Raw genomic sequence first — 25,181 nt, 5'->3', positions numbered from 1 at the left:
ATTATTAAAAATATCATAAATGAGTTAAATAAAAATACTATAACATTTAAAATTGATAAAAGAAAGGGTAAAAAAATTTGATATGAAAAATTTTCAGTGATATTTTGAATATTTTTTGAATTAGGGATATTATTTGAAAAAAAATGTATCTTGTGAAAAATATGCAGAATATAAATATTTTCTTTATATATATATATATATATATATATATATATATATATATATATAATTTGCGATAATTTTCGCTGCATTTTGGCGAGAAAATAAAAGGCGAGTTCTTTTCCCAACCAAATAAGACACCCCAACGTCTCTTCTCGCTCCGTCGCTGATTCGGTAGCGTTTGGCTTCCTAAATTTTGGTCTCTTGTCAAGATCATCTCTGGAAACAGCTTTGGATCCTCTCGTCCAACTTGCTTCGACCGAGTGAGGAGACTCAGGAAGCGTGGGAATGGCGGAGGAAGGTGAAGCAGCAGCTGCGGGGGTCGAGATGAAGCTGGAGTTCACTCCCACGTGGATTGTGGCCGCCGTTTGCTCCCTCATCGTTGTCATCTCCCTCGTCGCCGAGCGCCTCCTCCATCGCCTCGGAAAGGTCCTTCCTTTCTCTCGACTCTGACCGCTTCTTGAACTCCCTGCATTGCTTAATTTGCTGATCTCTCAGGTTCTCAAGAGGAAAAACCAGAAGCCGCTCTTCGACGCTCTCCAGAAGGTGAAAGAAGGTGCCTCTCGCCTCCATCTCCCTTCGTTTCTCCCTCTTTTGTCGATTTATGGGTTGTCGTTTATGAAAGCTGGGATCTTGGGGGTTACATGAGCAGAATTAATGCTTTTGGGGTTCATTTCGCTGCTGCTGACGGTGTTCCAAGGAGTCATTCAAGGGATCTGCATCCCCGAAGGATGGAGCCTTCACATGCTCCCCTGCAAGAAAGAAGAAAGGATCACCAAGGCCCACTTCCAGACCGCCTTTTCTGCTGGCCATTTTGGAGGCGTCGGTCGGCGGCTGCTCACAGGAGGTGGTTCTGGCGCCGCCGCTCATTGCTTGAGCAAGGTTTGTTTGAAGCAATCCACGTTTATTCCTGTACATACTGTTTCGCTGCTCTGCATAATTATACTTCAGATATGGGATAAAGAAAATTTAATGAGTTCTTGAACAAATTCACAAAAGCCCCGCAATGGGAGCTTTGTTATTTCTCGAAAGATCGATCAAGGTTCTTGGTATTAAACTTAAGCTAGTTTCAGTGTCTCCTAATGTTGTTTTTGTGCAAAATCATAGTTTGCGAAGTCAATTGTGAAAGTCGGTTCTTTTTGCATCAGTAATGGTAATTTCATAAATAGTGACATGAAAAGACATGAAGATGTGGTTTAAAGAGATGGTTAATATATTTCGTTGTGAGAAAATGACGTTATGGTATCTTTAGATCTGTGATCAGGATGAAGGAATGTCGGGGACGGCTCATAGTATGATGTTTGGCAGGCAACTTTTATGTACCACAAGATGCTTGGTTATGCTTGTGTTGAATTTGGGGAAAACATATATAATAAGTTGGAGAAACCATATTGAACTGGAACCTAATGTTGATATAAAGTTAGGGTAATCTGTGCATGCATTTGTCAAATTTTAAGATAGCAGATGTTAGAGTAAAATGAGTAACTCAATTTGTAGTGCTTTGGTCGTATTCAGAAAAGATATGTTTGTACAGCAAATCATTTCAGACTAGAAGTCTCATGACATGTAAAAGAAAATTAAAACAAAATGTTTTGGTTAGGAAAAGCAAGAAAGGCTATAGAAGTTATAATGTGGTAATATTTGCCTCAATGGACCAGCCTCATATTGTTGGGATTTACAGCTTAAATGCTGCCACCGTCGAAGCTTAAGACTTTGTGGAACTCGTGATCCTATCGTTTGATGTGCTTTCTCTAAAAAAAACAAATGCTAGAAGCAACCTGAGGCAAGTTACATACAGGTATATGATGTACAATAAAGCTTTTTGTGTGTTTTTCATGAAACCTATACTAAGAAATTTTGAGTATGTGAATGGCAAAAGAAATTGTAATTCTTAGCCCTTGGTTCATGAGTAGAGGGTCTAGAGAAAAGAAACTAAGAAAGAACACTCACCTTCATATTCAGGTGAAGATTATATGCACCCATTTTATCTGTAACAGTTATGAAACATTCTTATTGATGAAAAAGAACTCCACTAGTGTTGTATGGTAGTGAATTGGATGCATGGATAACTCAATAGAAGTATATGCACCACTCTCCCTTTTAAAGATAGTAATTGTACTATGCCAAAAAGAATAAACGAAAACCTTTTAGGTTCTTCACTGGTACATATAACCAGATACTGAACATACTTTGGTGGTGGCTGACATAGCCTACCATTCAGATTATTCTATAATCACAAATTGCATGACATATCTTACTTCATATTATCCTTCTCCACCTTCAAAGTGACTCTTCAATTATGAACTATTTTGCAGTAGCACGTTTTTCCTGATCTCTTCTTTCTTTTTCAGGGAAAAGTCCCACTCTTGTCTCTTGAGGCAATTCATCAATTGCATATCTTTATTTTCGTCCTCGCGGTCACTCATGTTGCTTTTAGTGCCCTAACTATGCTTTTAGGAGGAGCAAAGGTATATTCTTTCATCAGTTTACTTGTCAGTTATTTTATGGATATGCTATGAAGATTTAAATTGAAGTATGCTAAGTATTAAGCCTTCTGTTTGTTTATCAGATACGTCAGTGGAAACAGTGGGAGGATTCAATCCAGAAAGAAATCACGGGAGATGGTATGGTTGGACTTTTTAGCTCAGTGTTGGATTATTGAAGTATTTTACCTTGTGATCTTGGATAGGTATCTGAGACCAAACTTTAGTTGCTGACATTAGTAAGCTACTAGGTGCAGCTCCTAAACAGGTCACCCATGTAAATCAGTTTCAATTTATCAGAGACCGCTTCAATGGCATTGGTGCAGATTCAGTGTTCACAAGTTGGTTGGTAAGTAATACATGATATACACAAGTGTTGACTCATCATAACTGTCTTGATACTGGTTCATCATGCTTAAAATATTTTCCTAAATTTGGACTAACTTTATTATTTCTCCTTGGTCAAATAAGAAAAAAATGAATTTGGAACGCGAATGTTGCATATTAACAAATGTGAAACAGTCTTGTCTATGATTTTAAGTACTCAGCTTGAATGCCTGTTTGAGGTATCAAATTATGTATGTCATAATAAAATGTATCATTGACCCAACTACCTTCACCGAACCTCCGGCTTTGTACATTCTATTATATTCCCTGTTCACAGGAGCAATACATATTTCGTAGAAATTTATGAGACTGATGAAAAGTTTATCCATCTTTGAGTTACACTCGTACACTCACCAAACAAGAACAGGCAAGCCATCAAATTGTCTTTAAGACATAATTAACGCATCTTTTCTTGTTTTCAAGTCTCTGACACTTTTGTCACAGTTCTACATGTATACTAGCAGTTCAATTTTCGTATCATCTTTGAACAGTACTTCCATGTTAACCTTCCTCACTCCATCATCCTTATAAATCTCCTTGCACATTGAATCCGTCTTTCATTCCTTTATGAGGCTTTGAAATTTTAGAAGTATCTTCTAGAACAAGTGAGTGTCATACTCTCAGAATAAACTACAACAACTTAAAGCTGGTGTTCACCAAAGTTTTCAATTTATTTATCTTTTCATGAATCATCACTAAATTTAGAAATACCAAGATCTCTTTCTGTATAGAGATTTAGTTTTTTGGTACATTTTTACATGTAGTTATCATCAATTTTCAGGAAAATTTACAAAAGTTACAATTCAGAATGATGCTATTTAGTCAGGTCCAATGCCCCAAATTTCAGCAGCAATTTTTTGTTTTCTGATATTAAATTCTATTTATGCATATAAGCTAATTTATTCTTGTCAAAGATCCAGCTTACAACTACAATATTGCTTGGATGAAGTTGTTCTTGATGTATTTGTTAATCATAAGATTTCTTCCAATTAACTGGACAAGAGACTCGAGAATTACCTTACTAATATATTTTGTTTTGCTTTCAGCATTCTTTTGTCAAACAGTTCTATGGATCTGTGACTAAATCAGATTACACCACAATGAGACTTGGCTTCATCATGGTAAGAAATTGTCTTGAATGCCAAAATATATTATCTATCCTTTTTTTTTTATGGTCCTTAAATTCACATTAAGTTGGATTGCTAACTGAAACTTTTCAAGTACATGCAAAGCTAATTTTGAAGTCTTGTATATCTTTTACTTAAACTTGAAATCCTTCTGCTCTTAGACTCATTGCCAAGGAAATCCAAAATTTAACTTCCACAAGTACATGATCCGGACACTTGAAGCTGATTTCAAGAAAGTTGTTGGTATAAGGTAATTATAATTATAGAATACTTGTTCTTGCTTAAACCTGTAATGCTGATTAGATTGAATTAAATCATTAGCATTTTAAATGACAATCTGATGCTGTTCAAGAATTTTTATCATCCTGGTTCTTATGTTTTTCCTTTCATTTCAGTTGGTATCTGTGGGTGTTTGTCTTCATTTTCTTGTTGCTGAATGTCAATGGTAAGTTACCACCATCTCATACCTTTCTTTCTGCTGGCCATTGCAGTACATAGTTCCTTCTTGTTTCCCGCTTTATTAAACTTGTAAACTGAATTCAAGATCATACAAATTCATATAATTTTTGTTTCTTACAATTATAAACTTCAGGTCCTCTCTAATTAATCAATGTTATTTGGTATAGATAAAAGAAAGAGGTTGGCTTTCTTTGTGCCAAAATGATATTGTCTTGTTTACATATTCTTTTTCTTTTCCAACGTGAACATTTTTGTTATGTTAAATAAGCATGTGATGATATATAGGACTAACGGAATCGCTGTCTGAATCAGCTTAACCATAAGAAATAGATAACATGTTTTTTCAATTTCCAGATAAAAGAAATGGGTTTTCTTACTGCATTTTGATCTGTCTAATTCCATATGTAATTTTTTGACTTTCTACTTTTCAGAAGTCTTGTGCAAGAGATATCAAGCATTTGTTGCATTTTTTTTAGCATAAATTTGTCTTTGTCTTATTGTAGCTAAAGAGAGAAATGATTTGATGCTCGTTATGATTGAATGGATCAAATTCATTGGAAGTACAATTTCATCTACTCTTTGACCTTCCAAAGAATATCAAATGATTAGTTGTCTGCATTTGCTGATCAAGTCAAGTCTATTATAAGATAGATTCCATGTAGGAAGCCTAATAGTAGGTATTTTGTTGTTTTGCAAACCGAGGACACCCTGTTGCCTTTATTGCTCTAGGCTAGGAAGTCAAAGATATTTATGTAGTGCTGCTCAAAGGGGATTTCAATTCAACTGCCGATTTGTCTTTTGCCTATTATGTTCATGAAAACGATTTGACTTCTAATTAATGCACATAAATGGCATCTTATGCATCTGTTTTGCCTGTGCAGGTTGGCACACATATTTTTGGATATCATTTATTCCTTTGATTGTAAGTATTCTTTTACAATAGCTTATAGATGTGGTATGCTCCATGTGATTAGTTTTACTCTGAATATGTGGAGTTTGGATATTCTTCAGAACAAGGTTTTAGATGCCACTAGGAGAACCATGTTGGTTGGTGCTGTATGGTATGATATTTAAAAGCATGTTTTAATAGTATGAGTTGCCTTGATAGAACTTGAGACATTGAAATCATTAATTAAGGAATGTTCAGGATCATGTGCCTGTAGAGCACCAAACACAATGCCCTTTTCGACGAACATCTCATGCGTCGATTGGTACTGGAAATAATAGTAATCACTGGAAGCACAGAGTCGTCTACTATTTCTAGGCAGCATGTATAAACTATATTTTTTAGCACAACTTCAGGTTTGATCTGATTTTCATCTCTTATTTGTTCTGAGGAAATCATATGAATAATCTGATCTGACAATTGGCTTTGAGAGCCGTTATGAGGCTTTCTTGATAATGCTTTATAATCGAGAGCCGCCCACCATGATTAGAGGTTGCTTGTTGGTGTTCTCACCAAATATTGCTAAGCAACTTATTAATCTTGCCTTGTTTGCTTGACTTTTGCAGCTTCTGCTTGCTGTTGGGACTAAATTGGAGCATATCATCACTCAGTTGGCTCATGAGGTTGCTGAAAAACATTCTGCAATTCAAGGCGATTTGGTGGTTAAGCCCTCGGATGATCACTTCTGGTTCCGCCGGCCCCGAATTGTCCTTAACTTGATTCACTTTATCCTGTTTCAGAATGCCTTTGAGATCGCATTTTTCTTCTGGATATTAGTAAGCAGCTTAGAAACGATTCACTTTTCTTTAAGCAAATCAGTATCATACTTCTCATCATAGATGATCAAATCCTCTATGAATTTGCACTGTGGTTTAGCATTTGGCTTCTGTACTTCTCTCTACAATAATTAGAAAGAAAGAAACTAATGGATTCCTCTTTCTGTGCAGACCACATTTGGCTTTGATTCCTGCATCATGGATCAAATTAGGTTTATCGTCCCCAGGCTTGTGATCGGGTAGCTTGCAGCTTCTCACCTTCTTGCTTTGAATATACTGGCTCTGTTATTGTTCTAAACCACATATTTCCGTCCTTTGTAGGGTTGTGATTCAGCTCCTCTGCAGCTACAGCACTCTGCCGCTCTATGCTATCGTCACCCAGGTAACAACACCACCAGTTAGCTGTTACTTTAATCGACTCGAATGATGCCGGCGCTGATCTTTTTCTTTGTAACAAAGATGGGGAGTTACTTCAAGAAAGCTATATTTGATGAGCATGTGCAAGAGGGGCTAATGGACTGGGCTCAAAAGGTAAAGAGGCGAAAGGGCAACGGACACGTCAGATCGAGCCAAGGACAGGATGAACCTTCGAGGAAGATCGAGCTGCAGAAGCTGGTTCAACAGACAGAATCCGACTTGGAAGAGGGAAGATCTGCGACCACCAGTGCAAATGTGTCCTGAACCGTTCCCTCTCTAGCTAGCAACTGCCTGGAGTTACATGCCCAGATATCATACTTGTACTCTTGTATATTTGTCATGACACAACATATGAGAGAAGTCATATATATCATGAGTTAGATTTCCAAGTTTGAGAAAGTTATACATGGGCATCACTTTTGTGATGGAGGTGATGGGAGGATGCCTCAAGTTGCTTATAAATGCAAGTACAGGAGATATACCTATGTGAATATTCCAGTTGGAGCTGTTCTATTAGTATCAGTACCAACATCCCTTTTTCTTCCAATTGCATCTTATGCCATGCTTGTAAATGCAGCAAAGACTGCATTGACTTTTTCTTCTCCTGTATTTCTTCGAGATTGACAATCTTTTGTGTTTTCTGAACACACATACATATATACATGCACACATGTTCGAAGAGTCTTGGAAGACTTATTTTGAAACGACTTTCTTATGATCCATCACCATCCAAGAAGGTGCTCAAATACATGCCGAACTTGATAATTTTATCAGCTTGTTCCTCAAATTTCAGATAGGAAAAGAGAATGTTTGGCATATACCATAGTAACTGGAGACGAGAAGAATATGTTCTCAAAAGGGCATGGAATCAGAGCACCACAGGAGCATGAATCAATATGAGATGGTAGCAAAGGTCCATTGTTAAGTACTTCAAATGATTCAACATATCACTATTTAGAAAAGCATTTGTAAGTCCCCATGATAAAATGAAACAACCAACCCAGCTTCACTTGTTTTTTCTTTTTTTGAGTGCCACAGGTCGTCAAATTGTCTTGTGAAATAACATAGTGAGAGCTCGATCAAGAAAAATTATCATGCACAAGTTGCGGCCCTCATTCCTCAGCAGCACTAGCGGCACTCAGATCCACGCTGAGATCAACAGTCTGTGGCGAAATGAAGGGCCTAAGAACTTGTTCAAATTCAATAGAAATTGAAATCAATAGAACCTTGCAAAAGTGGTACCTTTCCAGTGATCATCGTATACATTGAAAGTACGTCGGTGACAGTTGATTCAAAGTGGCTTGTTGCATCATAACTCTGCATTATTAGACTTGTTAAACCGTCACCAATTTAAATAAAAAAATGTAACAAAGAAATATCATGGGCACTTACGGCTGAGATGAAGCAATGATCCAGTGAAGGTTCATTGACAGGTTCATATCGATCATAAGTCTCAAAAAATAACTCATCTACTGGTCCAAGTAGGTCAATCCCGGGCTTCAGCTCCACCTCTGGCCTATCAGTCTCAGCTTCTGTGGAGACAAAGGCAATAAACTTCCCTTTGGGGGCAACATTATGAGAGTAAGAACAACAGAATAGATACCTGTCAAACCAAAAGAAATGGAATCATGAAATATAATGAACTGAAAAATTAAATAATAAAAAGGAAGATGTATTGCAGAAAGAATTTGATTGCATATGAAAAGAGAAATGATTTGATCTGGGAAGTCTCACATGTCAGACTTGCGTCCAAGTTGCTTCTGTGGCAATATAACCTGCACTGAATGAGACTCATCTGTATTTGGGATCGGATGGCTCATAATGGCGATTGCCCTTGCAACCTTTCCCACCTTCCTAACCTATCAATTGATAGCCGCTTAGCAATATGTTTAACAACTTCGAATCTTATATTAGCAAATTTGACATCACACTAGTCCGTTACAGCAGTCTCAGTAGCAATTATTCACCAAAGCAAGTACTTTGCAACTATACCACAATTATCCTCCTACCACCAACTATTAAACTACATTTCAATAGAAACTGAAGATGATTTACCTTGTTTGTACCTTGCAACTATACCATGGCTATCCCAGTGGATCTACCACCCACTATTAAACTAACTTCATTTAAATGTAAACTGAAGATGCTTTACCTTGTTTGGTAAGTAGGAAGGATCACATACAACTTTCTTGCATCGAGCTGTTTCCCCTTCTGATGTCACACCACAAGCTTTTCCTTCCATATCAAATTCAACCTGGATTGGTCAAAAAAATATTAGCTATGACAATGCAAAAACTAAATTAACCAGAGCATGGGTACTGTAGCAATAAAGATGACAATCTGGTGCCTTTTGCCTCCATAATATGTGAAGCAATGATAAGCATAAAGTGACACCAACAGATACCTTGCATTCTGGCTTGTTCAACATGTATGTCCCACCATAAACAGCACTAAGGCGAGCAAAAGCCTGTAAGTCCAGTGAGAACACAAGAAAATCAGAAGAATATTTTCTCATAATGCAGGATTGTGAAATTGAATGACAAACCTGTGGTAACTCTCCTAGTCCATATAAAGGATATATGTATGGTGAGCCTCCTTGAAAACGAGCTAAGGATTCTGCATAGAGCTATTACATGTAGCGATACCAACATTAGTACCAGCAACACACCACAACGAGCAACAAATCAAGTCAGTCTCATTAAGAAAAATCAGCAGTTCTCACTTAGAAAAACAACACGAAATATGCAGATGTGCATTAATTTGAATATAAAGCAGATAACTACAAAACAAACTAATAGACATACAGACACCAGACAAGAAGGACAAATCACTGAGTGCAAATGAAATTGACAAGGAAAAAAATCTAAATAAGCACATAGTAACAGCTACAGAGCAATTTTTTTATGCATCTCTGTGTAGTACCATAAGAAGGATTGTTTTCAAGTAAACAAAGAATCAGAACAAGATTTACATTGTTTAAGCTACTTGAAGTATTCAACTCTCTTCCCAAAATTATGTATATAGCTATTGTTAATTGTTGGTGATGCTTGTACATTTTCCAACCCATTTAGCAGTCTCATCTGTGAGTTAAGATAATAAAGAATGCCACTTTCTGTTGTTTTTCCAACCCACTTAGCAGTCTCATCTGTGAGTTAAGATAATAAAGAATGCCACTTTCTGTTGACTGGTTTGTGTTTGAATCCGAATAATGAAAGGAATCAAGATTGGTAGCACAAAGATTTTGACAAATATGGTGTATTTCTTTTACTAATACATTCAGTATTTTTTTCTAAATGTATGAAAAATAAATAAGTAATGAACCCACTGTTCAACAGAAATTGACAGGAACGATGATATGATAGTAATTGACTCCTAAATAACTTTGTATCATGGACATGGCAATAAGTACCTTCATCCTTTTCACAGTATCAAGTGCAGGTTCATACAGATATCGATCATCTCTATGAAGGGCCAAGGCGTGTCCAATGAAATCAATTGTGTTGTCATCCAAACCATACTTTCTGGCCAACAAAGAAACATCACATTTAGTTGCTAGTGCGAGGAACTAGGTACATTGTTATGACAGAAATGGTTAAGTGAACTGATGATTTCTAATGAAACAGATCAACAGTATACAAGTGATAATTCTCTGTCAAAAAGCAATGAAGAAAAAAATTTCAACAATCAAAAACCATAATCGAGATAGCAAATCTCAATTTATTGCTGCAAGATGGAGAACCCAATTTTAATTTAAGGTTCTCAAAAATTAAAAAAATGTCCCAAACCAAGGAGATTTTTAAATCCTAGACCCAAGTTGCAAGTATATAGAATTATTAAAAAAATATTATTGTTATTTATCATCCTTTCTGACGGACTGGGAAAAAATACAAAAAATTCAACATGCAAGGAAACCACTGATCAACTAAAATGTAACAGCAATTTCACAATGATAAACAAAATAGTAGTTACTGAAAGGATTAAGTGAATGGTAACAGATTTAACTAGTATCACGTAGACAGTACAAACTGTCCTTGCCAAGAAATTGACAACTACACAAAATTAACTCCTGGAGGAAGATTTAGTCATTAGTAGTTACCACATAAATTTTTCTTGTATTTCTTTTCATATTAAAAGTCATCTTCATAGTCTAACATTACATAGAAAAAGATATTGCTAAGAATCTAAATAGTGGACAACCAACTTCAGAGTGTTTACCTCCCAAAGTCTCTAAAGGGACAAACCCCCTCTGATTAAACAAAACTCTTAGTATCAAATCGAGAAAAAGAAGACATTCTGTTTGCTGTATGGCAAAACCCAACATCCAAGTCCTTCTTTAGAAAAAGTGATCCATCGAAACACTCCCACTTATGGTGTATGATACTGTACAATCTATCATTCATTTAGAAGAAAATTTATCCTTAAGAATTACTCTCCGTATGAGTTTAATTTGCCATTTGCCAAATCATTTGAGAGCATAATAGGTTATATACATTACTCTTTGCTTCTTCTTTCTGGCACGTATATGCATTGTTTAAAAAAGATCTTTGTCAATATCAAAGACTTATCCAAAACAAACAGAAAACCTCTTACATTTCTACTTGTCCGCTAGAAGTGTCTTATAATTACAACTCTTCTGATAAAACAATTATACCTTATATAGGAAGGTAAAACATAAAGGATGTTGAAGAATAAAACAGCATGTGAAGCTGCAGATAAACTTTCATTTACCAGAACTGCATCAATTAATACTATTAATGCAAAGACAAGAACTTCCTGCGATTGTACTAATAAATGCAATCAATGATTAAAGGATACCCACGAGATAAGTTCTTTTGTTGTCACTCTTGTAAGGTCCAAACCTTCATGCGTCTTAGGGTCATTTTCATCATAATCTTGCACATAGATGAAGAATTTTCGAGCTCGACGCTTCTCAAACAAGCCCATTAAAGGAGATCTCAATGCCTCCATGTCAGTGGCAGGAACCTTGTGGATCTATACCAACAGAAAAAGGAGCAGCAGATATTATATGTAAGCATTTTGAGAAGCCAGAAAGTGTGACAAATAACAACTTAATGATGACAGAAAAAGAACAAAGATGAATAATACCTTTCCTTTATTGAAGACGTAGCTACCATCCACAGCTTTGAAAGATAGATATTTCGTGACATCAGTATGTATAAGTGTGCGAACCAAAATACCATTGGCCATCATAAACTAGCAACAGGATGATTAATATGTTACTTTCAAAATCACAACAGAACATGCAGACTAACTGTGAGAAAAAACTGTAGAGTTTAAAGACTAAACCAAACAGTTACATCAAGAACTCCAGCACTTCGCCTAGGTGTTCAAACAGGTGAGGGACGTAAGGCAAGGCCCAAGCACCTCATATGGCCCTGAGGGAGGCACCTTCGACTAGCCCTAGTGGAGCCACCCTCGATTGAGGCTCTAGGCATCCCAGGCACCCCCTTGAAGTAGCCCAAGCAACCCAAATCACCAAACCCAATCCAAACACAATTCCCTCACCTAGCCCCCAATCCAATAAAAATCGGGACCAATTCCCACACCCTCCCCCAACAAAATCCAAATCTAACCCCCCTCATGCTCTAGCACCTCATTTTGATGTAATATTTTACCAAAGAGCATGTAATACAATGTTAATCTATGTGATAATCATGCTTAGAGAAATGAAAAAAAGGAACAAACCTTTGGAATCATATCAACATTGTAATCTCTACTAGCTCCTAGATGTGCTGGAGGCTTATCACTACCTCTGAACCTTTTCCAGAGCTGCCAAAGAAAGGAACAGTATAGGAAGTTCAGGAAAATGTAAGATAATTAATAATCAATTGATTGTCACTTCAAGTGTAACTCTAGATGAAAACAATATTGTAGAGAATAATTACATAATCCAATCTCCTTTTCTTAATGATCTCAGTACAAACAACTACTGACTCATAGCAATCCCTTTTCTTCTTTAAAATCACTGGAGAACCACCATCCTTTTTCATCTTAGGGTGAAATGGCTTCTCTTTTTATCAATTAAAAAATTCGATCTAGCATAGTTATGTAAGATCGGAGTGTTTGACAGTGACATCTAGGCAGGTCCAATCATTGCACTGGTTTATGATCTATAACATCCAATGAGATCTAGAATTCAGTTGCATGCCTGGACAAGATTGAGTGAGGTTGACTCTCCTCCATAGTAATCATTTCTATCCATGTGTAGAACCTGTAACACATGCAAGTAAATATGGTTTAGCAAATTACAAAAAAAACTGCTAAGAAGAAGAATATGCACATTTAAGATCATTCTCATGATTTCTCAGCAGAATATCTACATGTTTTTCCCCATACAAAAGTGACTTGCATGCCTTAATAGTATGATATAAAGCCAGTAAATAGAAGTTCAATAACAACATATATCCTCCTTTTTTATCTCAAACACTAGGAAAGCTGCTCTTCTTACTGGAAGATGAGGGCAAAAAGTATATCTTACATCAGCTAAGAGCCAACAAAAGAGCAAAATATTAAGAACAAAGTTAGAACTAACAATTTCCTCATGACAAACTTTCTGTAACTATATCATACTTTGACAAGGAAAAGGATGCTATATGGCTGCGATCTTATAAAAGCAAAAGATCACCAGATTTGGAGTAAAAGATTCCACAGATGTGGCATTACCCTCACTTATTTGCAACCAAGAAAGCATTTACACATATTTGCATACTGGCATCAAAAGTTCATCATTCATGGTATGAAATGCAACCAGCAAAAGGAATTAGAAGTTTGCAAGTATTTGATTGAATTAAAGAGTAGTTACTGGAACTTGAAATAAAAGCATACTTTCTTTGAGGCAGAACCTAAAACAATGGATACTAATTTTGACTCTGCAGCATGAAGTTGGAAGTGACATATTGTGAAGTCAAGAACTGTTTTGATCATACAATGAATTAGAAATAATAATCAACAAACTTTTTCATGCCTTTGCACCTCAATGAAAACAATGAATACATTATTTTAAGAGGAAGAACAAAAAAATAGATTCAGATTATATATATATATATATATATATATATATATATATATATATATATATATATATATATATATATATATATATAGCCAAGTTATGATGCTGGATCATGATCAAATAAATATTTATTTATCAGTATCGACAAGTTTGCAGAAAATGTCATTAAAAAATGTTCAACAACCTTTTTCTCAGTATCTTTGGAAGTTCAGCAAATTTATATTCTATAAACAACAAGAACAATAAAAATGGACCCAGCAACAATTGAATATACTAAGAAAATAATAAGACAGCTTGGTTAACAATTTAAGGCCAAGCAAGGGTAAGATGTTAACTCATATTTAAGAATACAGCAAATCTGCTGCAGTAGCTTCAAAAATAAATTAAAAAATGGAAAGTAAATAGAAACTGCAAATGCCTAATTGTTGGTGAAGCCATGGAATCTTTTCAGTGGGGGTAACAATTGAGTTGACTGTAAGTTCAAATGATAACAAGTTGCGATAAAATGGAAGTTTTATGAAGTCTACATAAAAATCAAACAAGCACCAAACTAAAGGAACATATTAATTGAAACAACACGACGAGCAGTTCTGTTCCTACTTCTCAAGCTTAACGATGACTACCATTGTTGAAGCTGCACCAAACAGAAGGATCGATACAATCATAATTGCATTTATAATGCATAACAATCAACTTCGGGTTGAAATCAACTCAAGTGATCAAGCACTTGTCAGAAGCAGCCATAAAGAACATCGTACTTCTACAGCTTTTGTTATAAATTTCTCGCCAGATCGATCCAACAACGCATTTCTAAACCCTTGCATCTAAAGGACATGTTGACCCCAAGTATGGTCTAGAATCCCGCTTCAAAATGAAGTCAAAGAAGCAACATGAAGTCCAGATGAAGCAGAGAAGACGCCCGCTTGGCAGAACATATCAAGATCCAATCATTCGAGGTAAATTCAGCGACGTAACATCAAGATCCGATCTGTGAAGGTAACTTCAGCGGCTTAACATCAAGATCCGATCTTCCAAGGTGAATTCAGCGACTCAACGAAACAACACCGGAACAAGCAGAAAGTGCCACCAAACTATCTGCGAGAAACAAACAATTCCAGAACACGACACCTAGACCAACACCAAGAAAACAGGGAACCCATGAACGAATCTTGGTCGTTGAAAAGGGGTCCTAGCCGGCGGACGAGCGTGACCATGGCCGAATCCAAACAACAGATTGAAACCCTAAAGAAAAGAAATCAGATCAAGAGAGGGGCGGGACCTTGAGGCCATCGACGGAGAGGAGGCCGCTGAGGATGCACTCCTTGAGCCCGGTCCCGAGGACGATCACGTCGTACTCCTCATCCATGGCGAGATCGAGAGAGCGACACACACGGCAAGGAGATCTCTCTGCTAGAGACTAAACGGAGAAGACGAAGGGGAGGCGACAGAACACAAGATGCCTGCTTTGCTCCGAGAGCAGGAATGACGACTCCTCCACGAAGGAAGAGACTCTTCTTCTTTATTACGGGTCCCTTTTGGGCTAAATTACGCATATATCCCCACCATATATTTCCGTATTATCTCTTTAGTTGAAACTCTAATTGATATAAATGTGATAAAAAAATAAAAAATAGTTCATTCATTTTAATTATCTTACATTAAAATTATTATTTTTACATTAATGATTAGTAGTGACTGATGTGAGTATAGATCTTAATATTTGAAGAGAATATATGATATATCCCTATGTTCCAAGGGTAAATAGGTCATTTTCGAGACGAGTAAGGAGACAGGAAAAAGGAAGGAAGCGAAGGAAGCGGCGTTTAAAAAGATGGGAATGGGGAAACGGATTGGCCTAAAGAGAGGTGACAGGGAAACGGATTCCATGAGCCCATTAGGCAAATGGGTTGGGCTGGGCCTTTTTAAGTCTTTTAACATATCATTTAATAATAACTTAAATTCTGATGTAGTTAATACAAACTAAAATATATTGAGGTAAATATGATCTCTGTAAAATAAAATATTGATTTACCCTCCAAAATTTGAACTTGACAATAATTTTGGATGATGTGGCATATATATTGAAATTAAGTTTTCATGGTTGAATCATCCCCTACTATGTATCATTCATTATTATATTTAATTTAAATCTTATTCATAATAATTTTATGTCTAAAAATCATCAACTTCTATCTATGTGAGAGTATACCTTTTCATATAAAAATATGTATATTGTCATTCAAAATGATTTATGCTGACTTATTCCATTATAACCTAATGGGATAATTGACTTATTAATTTGTTATATTTAAATTATTAATTTAAAATATTTAAATCTAGATAGTATACTCGTCAAATTCTTATGAACTTATTTTAGACCATAATAGAGTATACCTTTTCATATAAAAATATATATGCTATCTTTCAAGATGATTCAAATCTATCACAATCCGAATTGATGGGATAATCAACTCATTAATTTGTTAAAAATAAATTAATTCAATTCTTCTTTCATTTTTTATATTGGATTAAATTGGCACCACTTCATAGAATTCTGACACTAATAGTCAAATGATTCTTTTCCCTTCAAAAATATAATTATATGAGTTCAGTAAATACTTCATTCATCATACAAACTCATGATAGAGTCCAATCTTCCTTGAACGCTATGTTCATGATGTCAACAAAGAAGACTTCTGGTTGATCCCCTTGACATCTCCATGACACTCAAAAAGTTTGCCTTCCCTGATGCAGGTCAAGTCAGGACCACTAATTGTTGAGGAGAGAGAGGCTGAGATTGGTGAAGTGCATGACAGAGGCATGCTATCAGCACTATGACTTCTTCCCGTTGCAGACATCAAAATGTGCTTGAGGGGATTTCTGAGGGCATAATTATGTGGAAAGTGTCACAGTGTGGTAGGATGTCTCTGTTCTTCTCACACACCTAGAATCATTGTACAACAATCATCAGCTGGCAATACTGAGATGACAAACCATACTGTAATGGTCTTGTAAGAAATCACAAATGTCAACTTTGTCATCATCATAAATCTTGATTAGCCTCATACATACTTTACAGAGAAACACAAATTACAATCTGAGACAAGATCTATCACTTGTCCATAATAATTAAGAATTACTAAGAAGAATAAACTCGTCAAGGTCTTCACTTGTCTAAGAAAGCCATGGCAGAAGGTTCATTGCCTACACATGCACCAGAGCCTGAAGCTTCCAACCATTGTCGACAATGGAAGGACTGATCACATGCATCTACAAAGCAATCAGGAGATCAAGGAGGAGACACCAGTGCTTGAAATTCATCCCCTTCAAGTGCCACGCATTGGTTCAGCAGAAATAACAGCTTCAAGATCATGCGACCACCACCGATCAAGCTTGGAAACTTCAAGGGAGATCACAAGAGCCACCGGACTCGCAGCTCGTCAGAAGACATCTCCCTGGAGGCCAGAAAGTATGGAAGCCCCTGTTTCGTTGCATGCATTAATGGTACTCGATGATCTGCATTGTGCTGCTGCCTGCCATTTGTGTTATAAGTTTATCTCCTCTTTCAGCACCAAGAAAAAAGAAAGATAGGCTGCATATCAGATCTTCCACTTGTTTTCTTGTTCTTTTTTGTGCAGGAAAGAAGTTATTCTTTTCTCAACTGTGAAAGAAGAAGCCTTTTCCTGTGACTAAATCCAATTGTTTCATGGTCTTTACAATGATACACATGGCTTTCATTTTGATTTTACAACAGCATACAATATTTATGTGCATGATTTGTCCTGATCCTTAGCGACAAGCCTGTGAATTCATGAATGACTGTAACTCATGAGAAAGATCTGTCTATTAGTTGCTATATACTTGGTTATTAAAAATTAAAAAGCAATAAACATGTAAATGCACACTTGATTTCCATAATCTTTTGCTTAATTTTATCATTGGAGAGACATATTGGTCTTACAAGAAGAACTTGTGGTTTATATTTTTCTTCCTAATCACTATTCAAGGACAAAAAAATGTACAATCTATTCTCAGTTAGAATTTAAGCTTTGGGGAACAATGTCAGAGCTTTTCATATCTTGAAAATTTGGAAACTCTGCAAGATCAGGTAGAAGAAAATGGAAAACACAAAATTAGCTGACTCGGAAATTTAAACAACTGTATTATGTTAAATAATAGGAATCCAAGAAGTTGTGTGTCACTAAGATTTGTCAGAGTTTTATCAAAGAAGAGAAGATTTATCAGAGTTGTTTAACAGTGAAAGAGTGGCAACAGTTGAGAGACTTTGGAACGTAAAGGCATTTCAGATAAACACTAATGAAGGGTTGAGGGAAAAAAGACAATTGCACATGACAAGAGCAAAAAAACTGTAGCATATAACAAACTCTTAATTGGAGGATAATGGTTGAGGAAGAAAAGACAATTGTAAATTAGCCAAATAATTCTCAAATGGGCATCCATTATCTGTGGCATTTTACGAGTTCTTAATCGGAGGGTCACAGGAACATACATTTCTGAGAGATAGAATCAATTTATCAGATTGCCATCTAAATAGTAAATACATAGTAGTCTTTAGTGTGTCTTCATGTTTGTGTGTATTATATATATCTTCGCACGTATAATATCAGTGCACAATCAGTACTTGTGAATGCCAAAAAGGAAAAATTGTTCTGAACTTCATGGCAATATGGCAATCACAACATGATGTGATAAGATTTCAAACTCACCTTTAACATGGAAAAATTCCAGAATTGATCTGACTATAAAAGTATCTCAGATTTTTTTGTTTTTTTAGGTGCAGATGCAGATCTTTGTTCTCCAAGAATCAGTTTGATGTTGAGTACACCAGTCAATAACATATTTAAATGGACAAGAAAAGGAAGAACAATCAACTCCTACACATTTCTCACTAACAACCATATGCAATGACTTAAATTTCACAAATCTTTTAAAGGATAAATTAATTAAAGGTAACTATAGAAAGGAGTAGAGGTCTTAAAAGGGTTTATATCTAATGCAGCACTGAGACTTAACAATAGACAGGAAGGTGTGATTGCATGAAGAGGTTGAACTGAAGGTCATAGACTAAGCAGGGAGAGATTTTAAGGGAACTAATACTAAGTAACCTCTTTGGTGTCAATGAGGATGGAGGAAGACCACCAGAGCTGGTATGTTGCCCTCTAAGTTGTGTTTCTGCCCTAAGATTCAGAGACTGGAGTGCATCCACCAATCAATTTAGTTCACAATCACTTCTCATCCAAACTCCACCCTAATTCTTCCTTCTTTATCAGATAAATTGCATGTCCAGTCCATTCTATCCAGCATGGAATGGGGTCCCGATGACTCATCGAGCATGCTTCATTGATGAAACAACAACATCCGCAGGACAAAGCAGGATCCTTTCAGGCATGTGCTACGTAAAAGGACATGTCAAACAGTTCCAGTTCTAGATTTCTTCTACTTACTTTCCACCGACCATGGAGTCTGCTTGCGTCTCGTCAACATCATCGAGTTTCTTTCTTGTTTCCTTTGTATGTTTTCCTTCTGTGCACATTCTTCCTTTGGTTCTTCAGTAAATCTTTGACTGGGTTAATTCGTCCCCACCTTTCAGTCGACGAATCTCTGATCCTTGCACACCCCATCCTAGTCCGTCCTCCTTCATACATTCCCTAGCCAGATCGATCCGTTGAACATCGACTCTTTTGAAGCATGCCATGGTTCTCAGGCTATATATACAGCACCCGGAAAGCCACACCAAACCTTGCGCCAAAGGAAGCCTTCCCCTGTAGCGAAGTTGTCGAGATGATCTTGAGAGAGCTCTCAGGAATCTCGCCGATGGCGAACAATGGCTGGGGTTGGGGCTGTGCTCCGTGGCAATAAAGAAGGGAAAGTGTCCACTATAACGTTCAGCTCTGCAGAGTTAGTACAACGCATGGTGACACCGACCATTAGGACAATCCCTTGCCGTCGGATAGGACACGCGTCGAGCGCTTAGTCCATCTGGGTCGAGCTCCAGCCAGTCCTGGATCACGGCTAAAGCCTTCTTCTCTTGCAGGCAAGCTTGCAGAAACCCCACCTTTTCGCCAAAAGCCGCTCATTTCCCCTCTTCTTTGCCTCTGAAATCCTGATATTGCTACCGAATCTCCATTGAAGGGTCTTAGGGATTGATTTGGCGAGGGTTGCAGTGGGGTTACGGTAGTTCTTTGGAGTTCGAGGAGCTCAGTTTGAGCTCCAAAGAAGCCAAAAAGGAAAAAAGATCTCGTTTTGCCAACAGGTTTCTTTTCAATCTTCCTCAAAATCCAGAATTCGTTTTGTCGCCTTTCCAGGCCTTGTTTGCGCCGGGAATCTGTTCAAAGTCTGATTTTTTTCGGCCTATTTGCATCAAGATACCATTTTTTTTTGTGGTTTGCCAATCCAAAGATCCGTTCTTTTTGTGCCATTACACTACGTGGCTGCGAAAGATCGAGTTTTCAGGGTTCTTTTTCTTCGGATGTCGCTCCCATTCCAGCAGTTGCAGCCGCCTCCGCCGCCGCTGTACGTGGAGACCTACAGATCCCACGGCGGGTCCGTTGGGCCGGTGATCGCCGTGCTGGCGGTGATCATGGTGCTGGGGGTGATCGCGGGGATCGTGGGGCGGCTGTGCTCCGGCCGGACCATCATGGGGTACGGGCACTACGACCTGGAGGGGTGGTTCGAGCGGAGATGCGCTCCCTGCATCGACGGTAGGCTGGAGGCGCCCACGCCGCAGCCGAGGGCTCCCGGGACCGGTGGCGGTGCAGCAGCCGAAGCAGGCGGAGCGGCGGCCTGAGACCCCAGCTGAGGGCCGTGGAATCGTGAACTAAGACAGTGGCAGTCTACTAAAGCTTTCCATGTTCAAAAAAGTCACCTTTTCCCCCTATTTTTTTCTCTTTACTATTTTTTTTTCTGTGCTATTTTCTTCAGTATTCTTATTTTCTCTCTCTCTCTCTCTCTCTCTCTCTCTCTTTGCTCTTTGGCTATTTGGATATGGAAATCATGGAATGAAAAAACAAAAAATTGAGTTCTTTTAATGGATGTTTAGTTGGAAACATAGAACAGTGATCTTTTTTCTACTCAACTCACTCATCAATCTCACTCTTATCATTTTTTTTTCTTTCAATTTACTCCTTTAATTCAAATAATACATAATACTTCCGGTCTTGTGTGGTTGTGAACCATATAAATTCTTGGTGTCAATGTATACAGCTAAACAATATTTCCTTGTTTGTGGTGTTTCTTTTATCAGCTCTGTTATATTTAAATGAAAGAAGCATTTACCATTACAGTACTATTAATTATGTTGCATTATTATCTCTCTCTCTCTCTCTCTCTCTCTCTCTCTCTCCTCTTTTCCAATGTGTAAAATTTTTGTACTTTGATGCCTTGTTTTGCTTCCATTCAAGTTTAATTTGAAAAATAACCTCACGAAAGAATGATATTAAAAAATTAGTGAGACTTTCTTTTTTTTCTTTATTTTGCCCTAATTTTGAGGTCATTAATCTGAAAAAAATTTGCACACTCATTTATATCTTATGTGCTCAAAATCTGCCAACTTATCTCTCAACACTTGTCTTATTTATTTATGATAGGAAAGAAATAAATTCTGTCTTACAAATTTGTATGGGAGATTGCCAATTTCATCCTCATTTTCTCAATCATTTCATGTAAGACTTTGTATTATATCTCTATAGCATAATAAATAATACATAAATAGATTTTGATCAATTTAAACTCAACATTTAATCATAGTTGTCATATAAATATATAAGAATACATTTCAAAATATTTTTATTTAACAAACATTCCCTACATCACCTATATAATTTTTTTAAGATATTCATCTTACTTATTAACAAATTAATTTTTAATAAAAATAAATGATGAAGATAAGATTTGAATTCAAAATATTATCAAAATTTTTACCAATTAAATAAATTAGTATCTTCATCTTATTATTTTGCCATACTAATTTAATTACAGCTCAGTAACAAACTTATCTATTTGTTCATTGAACTATTAACAGCAAATTGATGCAAAAAATATATATCCTCAAACTGATGGCAACAAACAAACAATAAAAAGACAAAAATAGGCACATGCACGTCCTAAACTTCTAAACTTAACCGCAATGATATCCGAGACATGACTGGCGGAGTAGTTCGGGACCCGCATGGGTCCCAATGGACAATCCAATCACCACGCGTGTAAGGCGTATGCTTGGAAGGCAGCGAGTGGGGACGGATATTTTTGGAGCTCCATGCGAACTCGCTGATGCCAATGTCGGCGATGTATTTATCGGAGGAAGATGGCAATGGGGGGATACGATTTCGAACACGAGGCCTCTCTCATCCGACCCGAACCGATCCGAGTCTCGCGACCTTGACGACGAGGAGGAGCGATACGGAGGAGGAGAGACGGGAGAGCGATGGCGACGCGAGGGGAATCGGAGGATGAGTTCGATTACCTGTTCAAGGTGGTGTTGATTGGCGACTCCGGCGTCGGCAAATCCAACCTCCTCTACCGCTTCACTCGCAACCACTTCTCCCTCGACTCCAAGTCCACCATCGGCGTCGAATTCGCCACTCGCACCCTCCAGGTCGGATCCCTCCCCCCCAATTTCGTCTACCAGCTTCTCAATGCGGTTCCTATTTGATCTCTCGCAGCATTTCGTGCTTCCCTCGTTTAATTCCTATGCGTTTCTTCGAGCCTAATCGAGTTTCCATACCAATGTCGATATAAAGATTGGTTCTTTATATGATTTTACTGATTCTTGAATCCAGAAACTCGTTTTTTGATAGGTATCTCTAGTTGATGTGATTGAATTTGAAGTTTTTTCGTTTGATTTGTTACCTGACTATCCTGTCTTCTTTCTTTTTTATCGAATGGAGGTTCATGGATAATTCTACTTGATAATTCTACTAGATTATTGTAAACCAAAAGGCCACAGGATGGTATGTCAAACATGAAATTTACCTTTTTTGTCAACAAACATAATACCTGGTTCAGTGTTTTGCTTCCTTCGGGATGTTGCCTTCAAAGAATAATTGCTATGGAATTTATCTCTAGCAACTCTTCTGAGGCCTTACAAACTAAGATGTCCAAACAAGTGGCTGGGGCTGTGTCCACAATATAAATGCATTACTTCTCCTTTTTTTCTTGGCCAATTATTGTGTTGCTTACACAGAGTCATTCTGTTGTTGCACATACTTTATGTACTGAATGTTGCCTATTAGTTTGTTCAGACCCAAGACCAAAAGAACCTTTACCTTCCATGAGTGTTTGGCTGAAATCTATAGTGTGATTCTAGAACTGTCCTGGAGTTCAGATTATCTACCTAGAAAATACAACTGTATCAAGAAATGAATTAAAAGGTGTAGTGGTCATTCAAAATCTACAGATACAAGTGACATTCTTCAATGGTATGTGTTTGGGGGATGAGATCCAGGAGAAACATCAAGAATAACAATGCTAGAGCTAATAAGGAATCAAATCGATATTGGTCCATATATGCATACTAAACTCTGAGCCATGATGGTTTAAGTTTTATGTATCTATATCAAGCTGAATCACAATAAAAAATGAAATTTGATTGACATTATCTTTCTTATTCTGTAAACATGTTAGATGTTTGACCCATATGCATACTGAGAATACTGTTGCATGTAATGGAGGTTGCCGAACTGATTAGACAGTTTATCAAATTCTTGTTTCTTCATCTAGCTTTTTGTACTTAAATTTGGAAAATGGAACTGTCGGCATAAAGCTTGTAGCTTCTTTTTCTGCAGGGCATGTATCTGTGTATAAGCATATTGCTTGCTTTTTCCCTCAGAATGTGCTATGTTCAAGACAGCAAAATTTTCTTTTTAATTTATAACATTAACCATCACATATAATTAATTGTTGAAGAGAATCCACTAGGAAATATGACACAAATTCACCATCTTGTGCACTTGCTTTATTTAAGGCCATAGTGAACATATGAGTCTCCTTCGAATCTAATATCTAAATGCTAAGAAAAGCTTTTCTAATTCTAACATTTGTTCGGTTATATTCATGGAGGTGTTTATTGTGGCTCAGTTGGTTGTATGTATCTTCTTGAACTGCTAGATTGTCATTTTTCTGCCCATTGTAGAAATATTTTTTCTCCAAATACTCCTGCTCTCTTGCCTCCTACACCTTCCAAATGCCCTCACTGGACTTTGCATGGGCAGTTTATTTCATCAAATAAGTAACAATCAATACTATTAGCAACTGAATTGGTCTCGAGCAAGTACCAAGCTGCTTTGTTGTGTTTGCATGTTGAAGGTTTCATAATTACTATTAGCAGTTTTGTTGTATTTGCATGTGAAATTTAATACTATTAGCAACATATCTGTATTCGTGTCTTTCTCAGGTAGAAGGCAGGATGGTGAAAGCACAAATATGGGACACAGCAGGCCAAGAACGATACCGAGCAATTACAAGTGCTTACTATCGTGGTGCCCTTGGGGCACTCCTCGTCTACGATGTAACCAAACCCAAGTCCTTTGAGAATGCCAATCAGTGGCTCAAGGAGCTACGTGATCATGCAGACTCCAACATCGTCATCATGCTTATCGGTAACAAAACTGATCTCAAGCACCTTCGTGCGATCGCCTCAGAGGATGCACAAAGCTTTGCTGAGAAGGAAGGCATCTCCTTCCTTGAGACATCTGCCCTCGAGGCCATAAATGTGGAGAAGGCCTTTCAGATCATTCTTACAGAGATATATCGAATCATCAGTAAGAAGCCCTTGTCCTCTTCTACAAATCTCAAGCCACGACCTGTTGAAAGCATCAAAGAGGGTAACACGATTGTGGTTTCAGGGTCTGATGTTAACAATTCACAATCTCGATGTTGCTCCACATAGATGCGCTACATCTTATGACTCAAAAATCAAATCTAATAGACAAATCCAAGAACGATGCTAAAGAGTCTCTCTTTTATCTTCTAATTTCTCATGAGTTGTAGAGATGTCAATGTAAGCATAAAACTATAATCATATTATAGTTATGCAAAAAAATAATAATATCAAAATCTGAAAGTAAATAATAATATATTAAATTTAGAATACATATCTATCTCTTGATGTCATTCAGAATATATTTCTTCTGATGTGTAAATGTGTTATTGTGATCTAATGTTTCATTTATGGGTAATTTTATATTTACCAATATTTTTTTATTACAAAATTGATATCTAATTTAGTATATACTTAAGCATATAATAGATTTTTAATTATATATAAAATATTAGGGCATTGACTTTGATTAAAATTTTTATCTATAGTAATAGGTGTATTATTAATTAAATAAAAATTATATATTAAATCTTTCAATGATTTATTCATATTGAGAT

At 36.9% G+C, this 25,181-nt stretch overlaps 4 protein-coding genes across 5 annotated transcripts; 3 read left to right on the top strand and 1 right to left on the bottom strand.

Moving 5' to 3' along the window:
- Window positions 1–298: 298 nt before the first annotated feature.
- Window positions 299–7,301, top strand: LOC135679443 (MLO-like protein 1). Of its 2 annotated transcripts, none has more exons than XM_065193202.1 (14): window positions 299–588; window positions 658–715; window positions 812–1,041; window positions 2,511–2,627; window positions 2,729–2,783; window positions 2,900–2,991; window positions 4,076–4,150; window positions 4,318–4,406; window positions 4,552–4,601; window positions 5,497–5,537; window positions 6,128–6,337; window positions 6,509–6,576; window positions 6,659–6,719; window positions 6,797–7,301. In XM_065193202.1, exons 1-14 carry the CDS (start codon window positions 448–450, stop codon window positions 7,016–7,018), a joined length of 1,509 nt encoding a protein of 502 aa, XP_065049274.1. In that variant the 5' UTR covers window positions 299–447; the 3' UTR covers window positions 7,019–7,301. The 2 variants fall into 2 exon arrangements, with proteins under 2 accessions (XP_065049274.1, XP_065049273.1); XM_065193201.1 differs by having other exon boundaries at window positions 300–588; window positions 2,894–2,991.
- A 350-nt stretch (window positions 7,302–7,651) lies between these two features.
- LOC135679444 (guanosine nucleotide diphosphate dissociation inhibitor 2) lies at window positions 7,652–15,281 on the bottom strand. Its single transcript, XM_065193203.1, has 13 exons — window positions 15,067–15,281; window positions 12,924–12,986; window positions 12,461–12,544; window positions 11,861–11,968; window positions 11,574–11,746; window positions 10,164–10,275; window positions 9,300–9,380; window positions 9,159–9,221; window positions 8,907–9,008; window positions 8,489–8,613; window positions 8,147–8,357; window positions 7,997–8,071; window positions 7,652–7,917 (listed from the first exon to the last, which is right to left on the bottom strand). Exons 1-13 carry the CDS (start codon window positions 15,151–15,153, stop codon window positions 7,867–7,869), a joined length of 1,335 nt encoding a protein of 444 aa, XP_065049275.1. The 5' UTR covers window positions 15,154–15,281; the 3' UTR covers window positions 7,652–7,866.
- Window positions 15,282–20,277: 4,996 nt separating this feature from the next.
- On the top strand, window positions 20,278–20,595 carry LOC103992651 (uncharacterized). Its single transcript, XM_065193760.1, has one exon. The coding sequence runs from the start codon at window positions 20,278–20,280 to the stop codon at window positions 20,593–20,595; it is 318 nt and encodes a 105-aa protein (XP_065049832.1).
- Window positions 20,596–22,124: 1,529 nt separating this feature from the next.
- Window positions 22,125–24,829, top strand: LOC135680044 (ras-related protein RABA2a-like). The gene is made up of 2 exons (XM_065194034.1): window positions 22,125–22,401; window positions 24,199–24,829. Exons 1-2 carry the CDS (start codon window positions 22,231–22,233, stop codon window positions 24,691–24,693), a joined length of 666 nt encoding a protein of 221 aa, XP_065050106.1. The 5' UTR covers window positions 22,125–22,230; the 3' UTR covers window positions 24,694–24,829.
- The last annotated feature ends 352 nt before the right edge of the window (window positions 24,830–25,181 follow it).

The sequence above is a fragment of the Musa acuminata genome, chromosome BXJ1-7, assembly GCF_036884655.1.
Source record: "Musa acuminata AAA Group cultivar baxijiao chromosome BXJ1-7, Cavendish_Baxijiao_AAA, whole genome shotgun sequence".
NCBI lineage: Eukaryota > Viridiplantae > Streptophyta > Magnoliopsida > Zingiberales > Musaceae > Musa > Musa acuminata.
The sequence above is the reverse complement of the archived record's forward strand: the minus strand, read 5'-3'. Positions and strand labels throughout refer to the sequence as shown.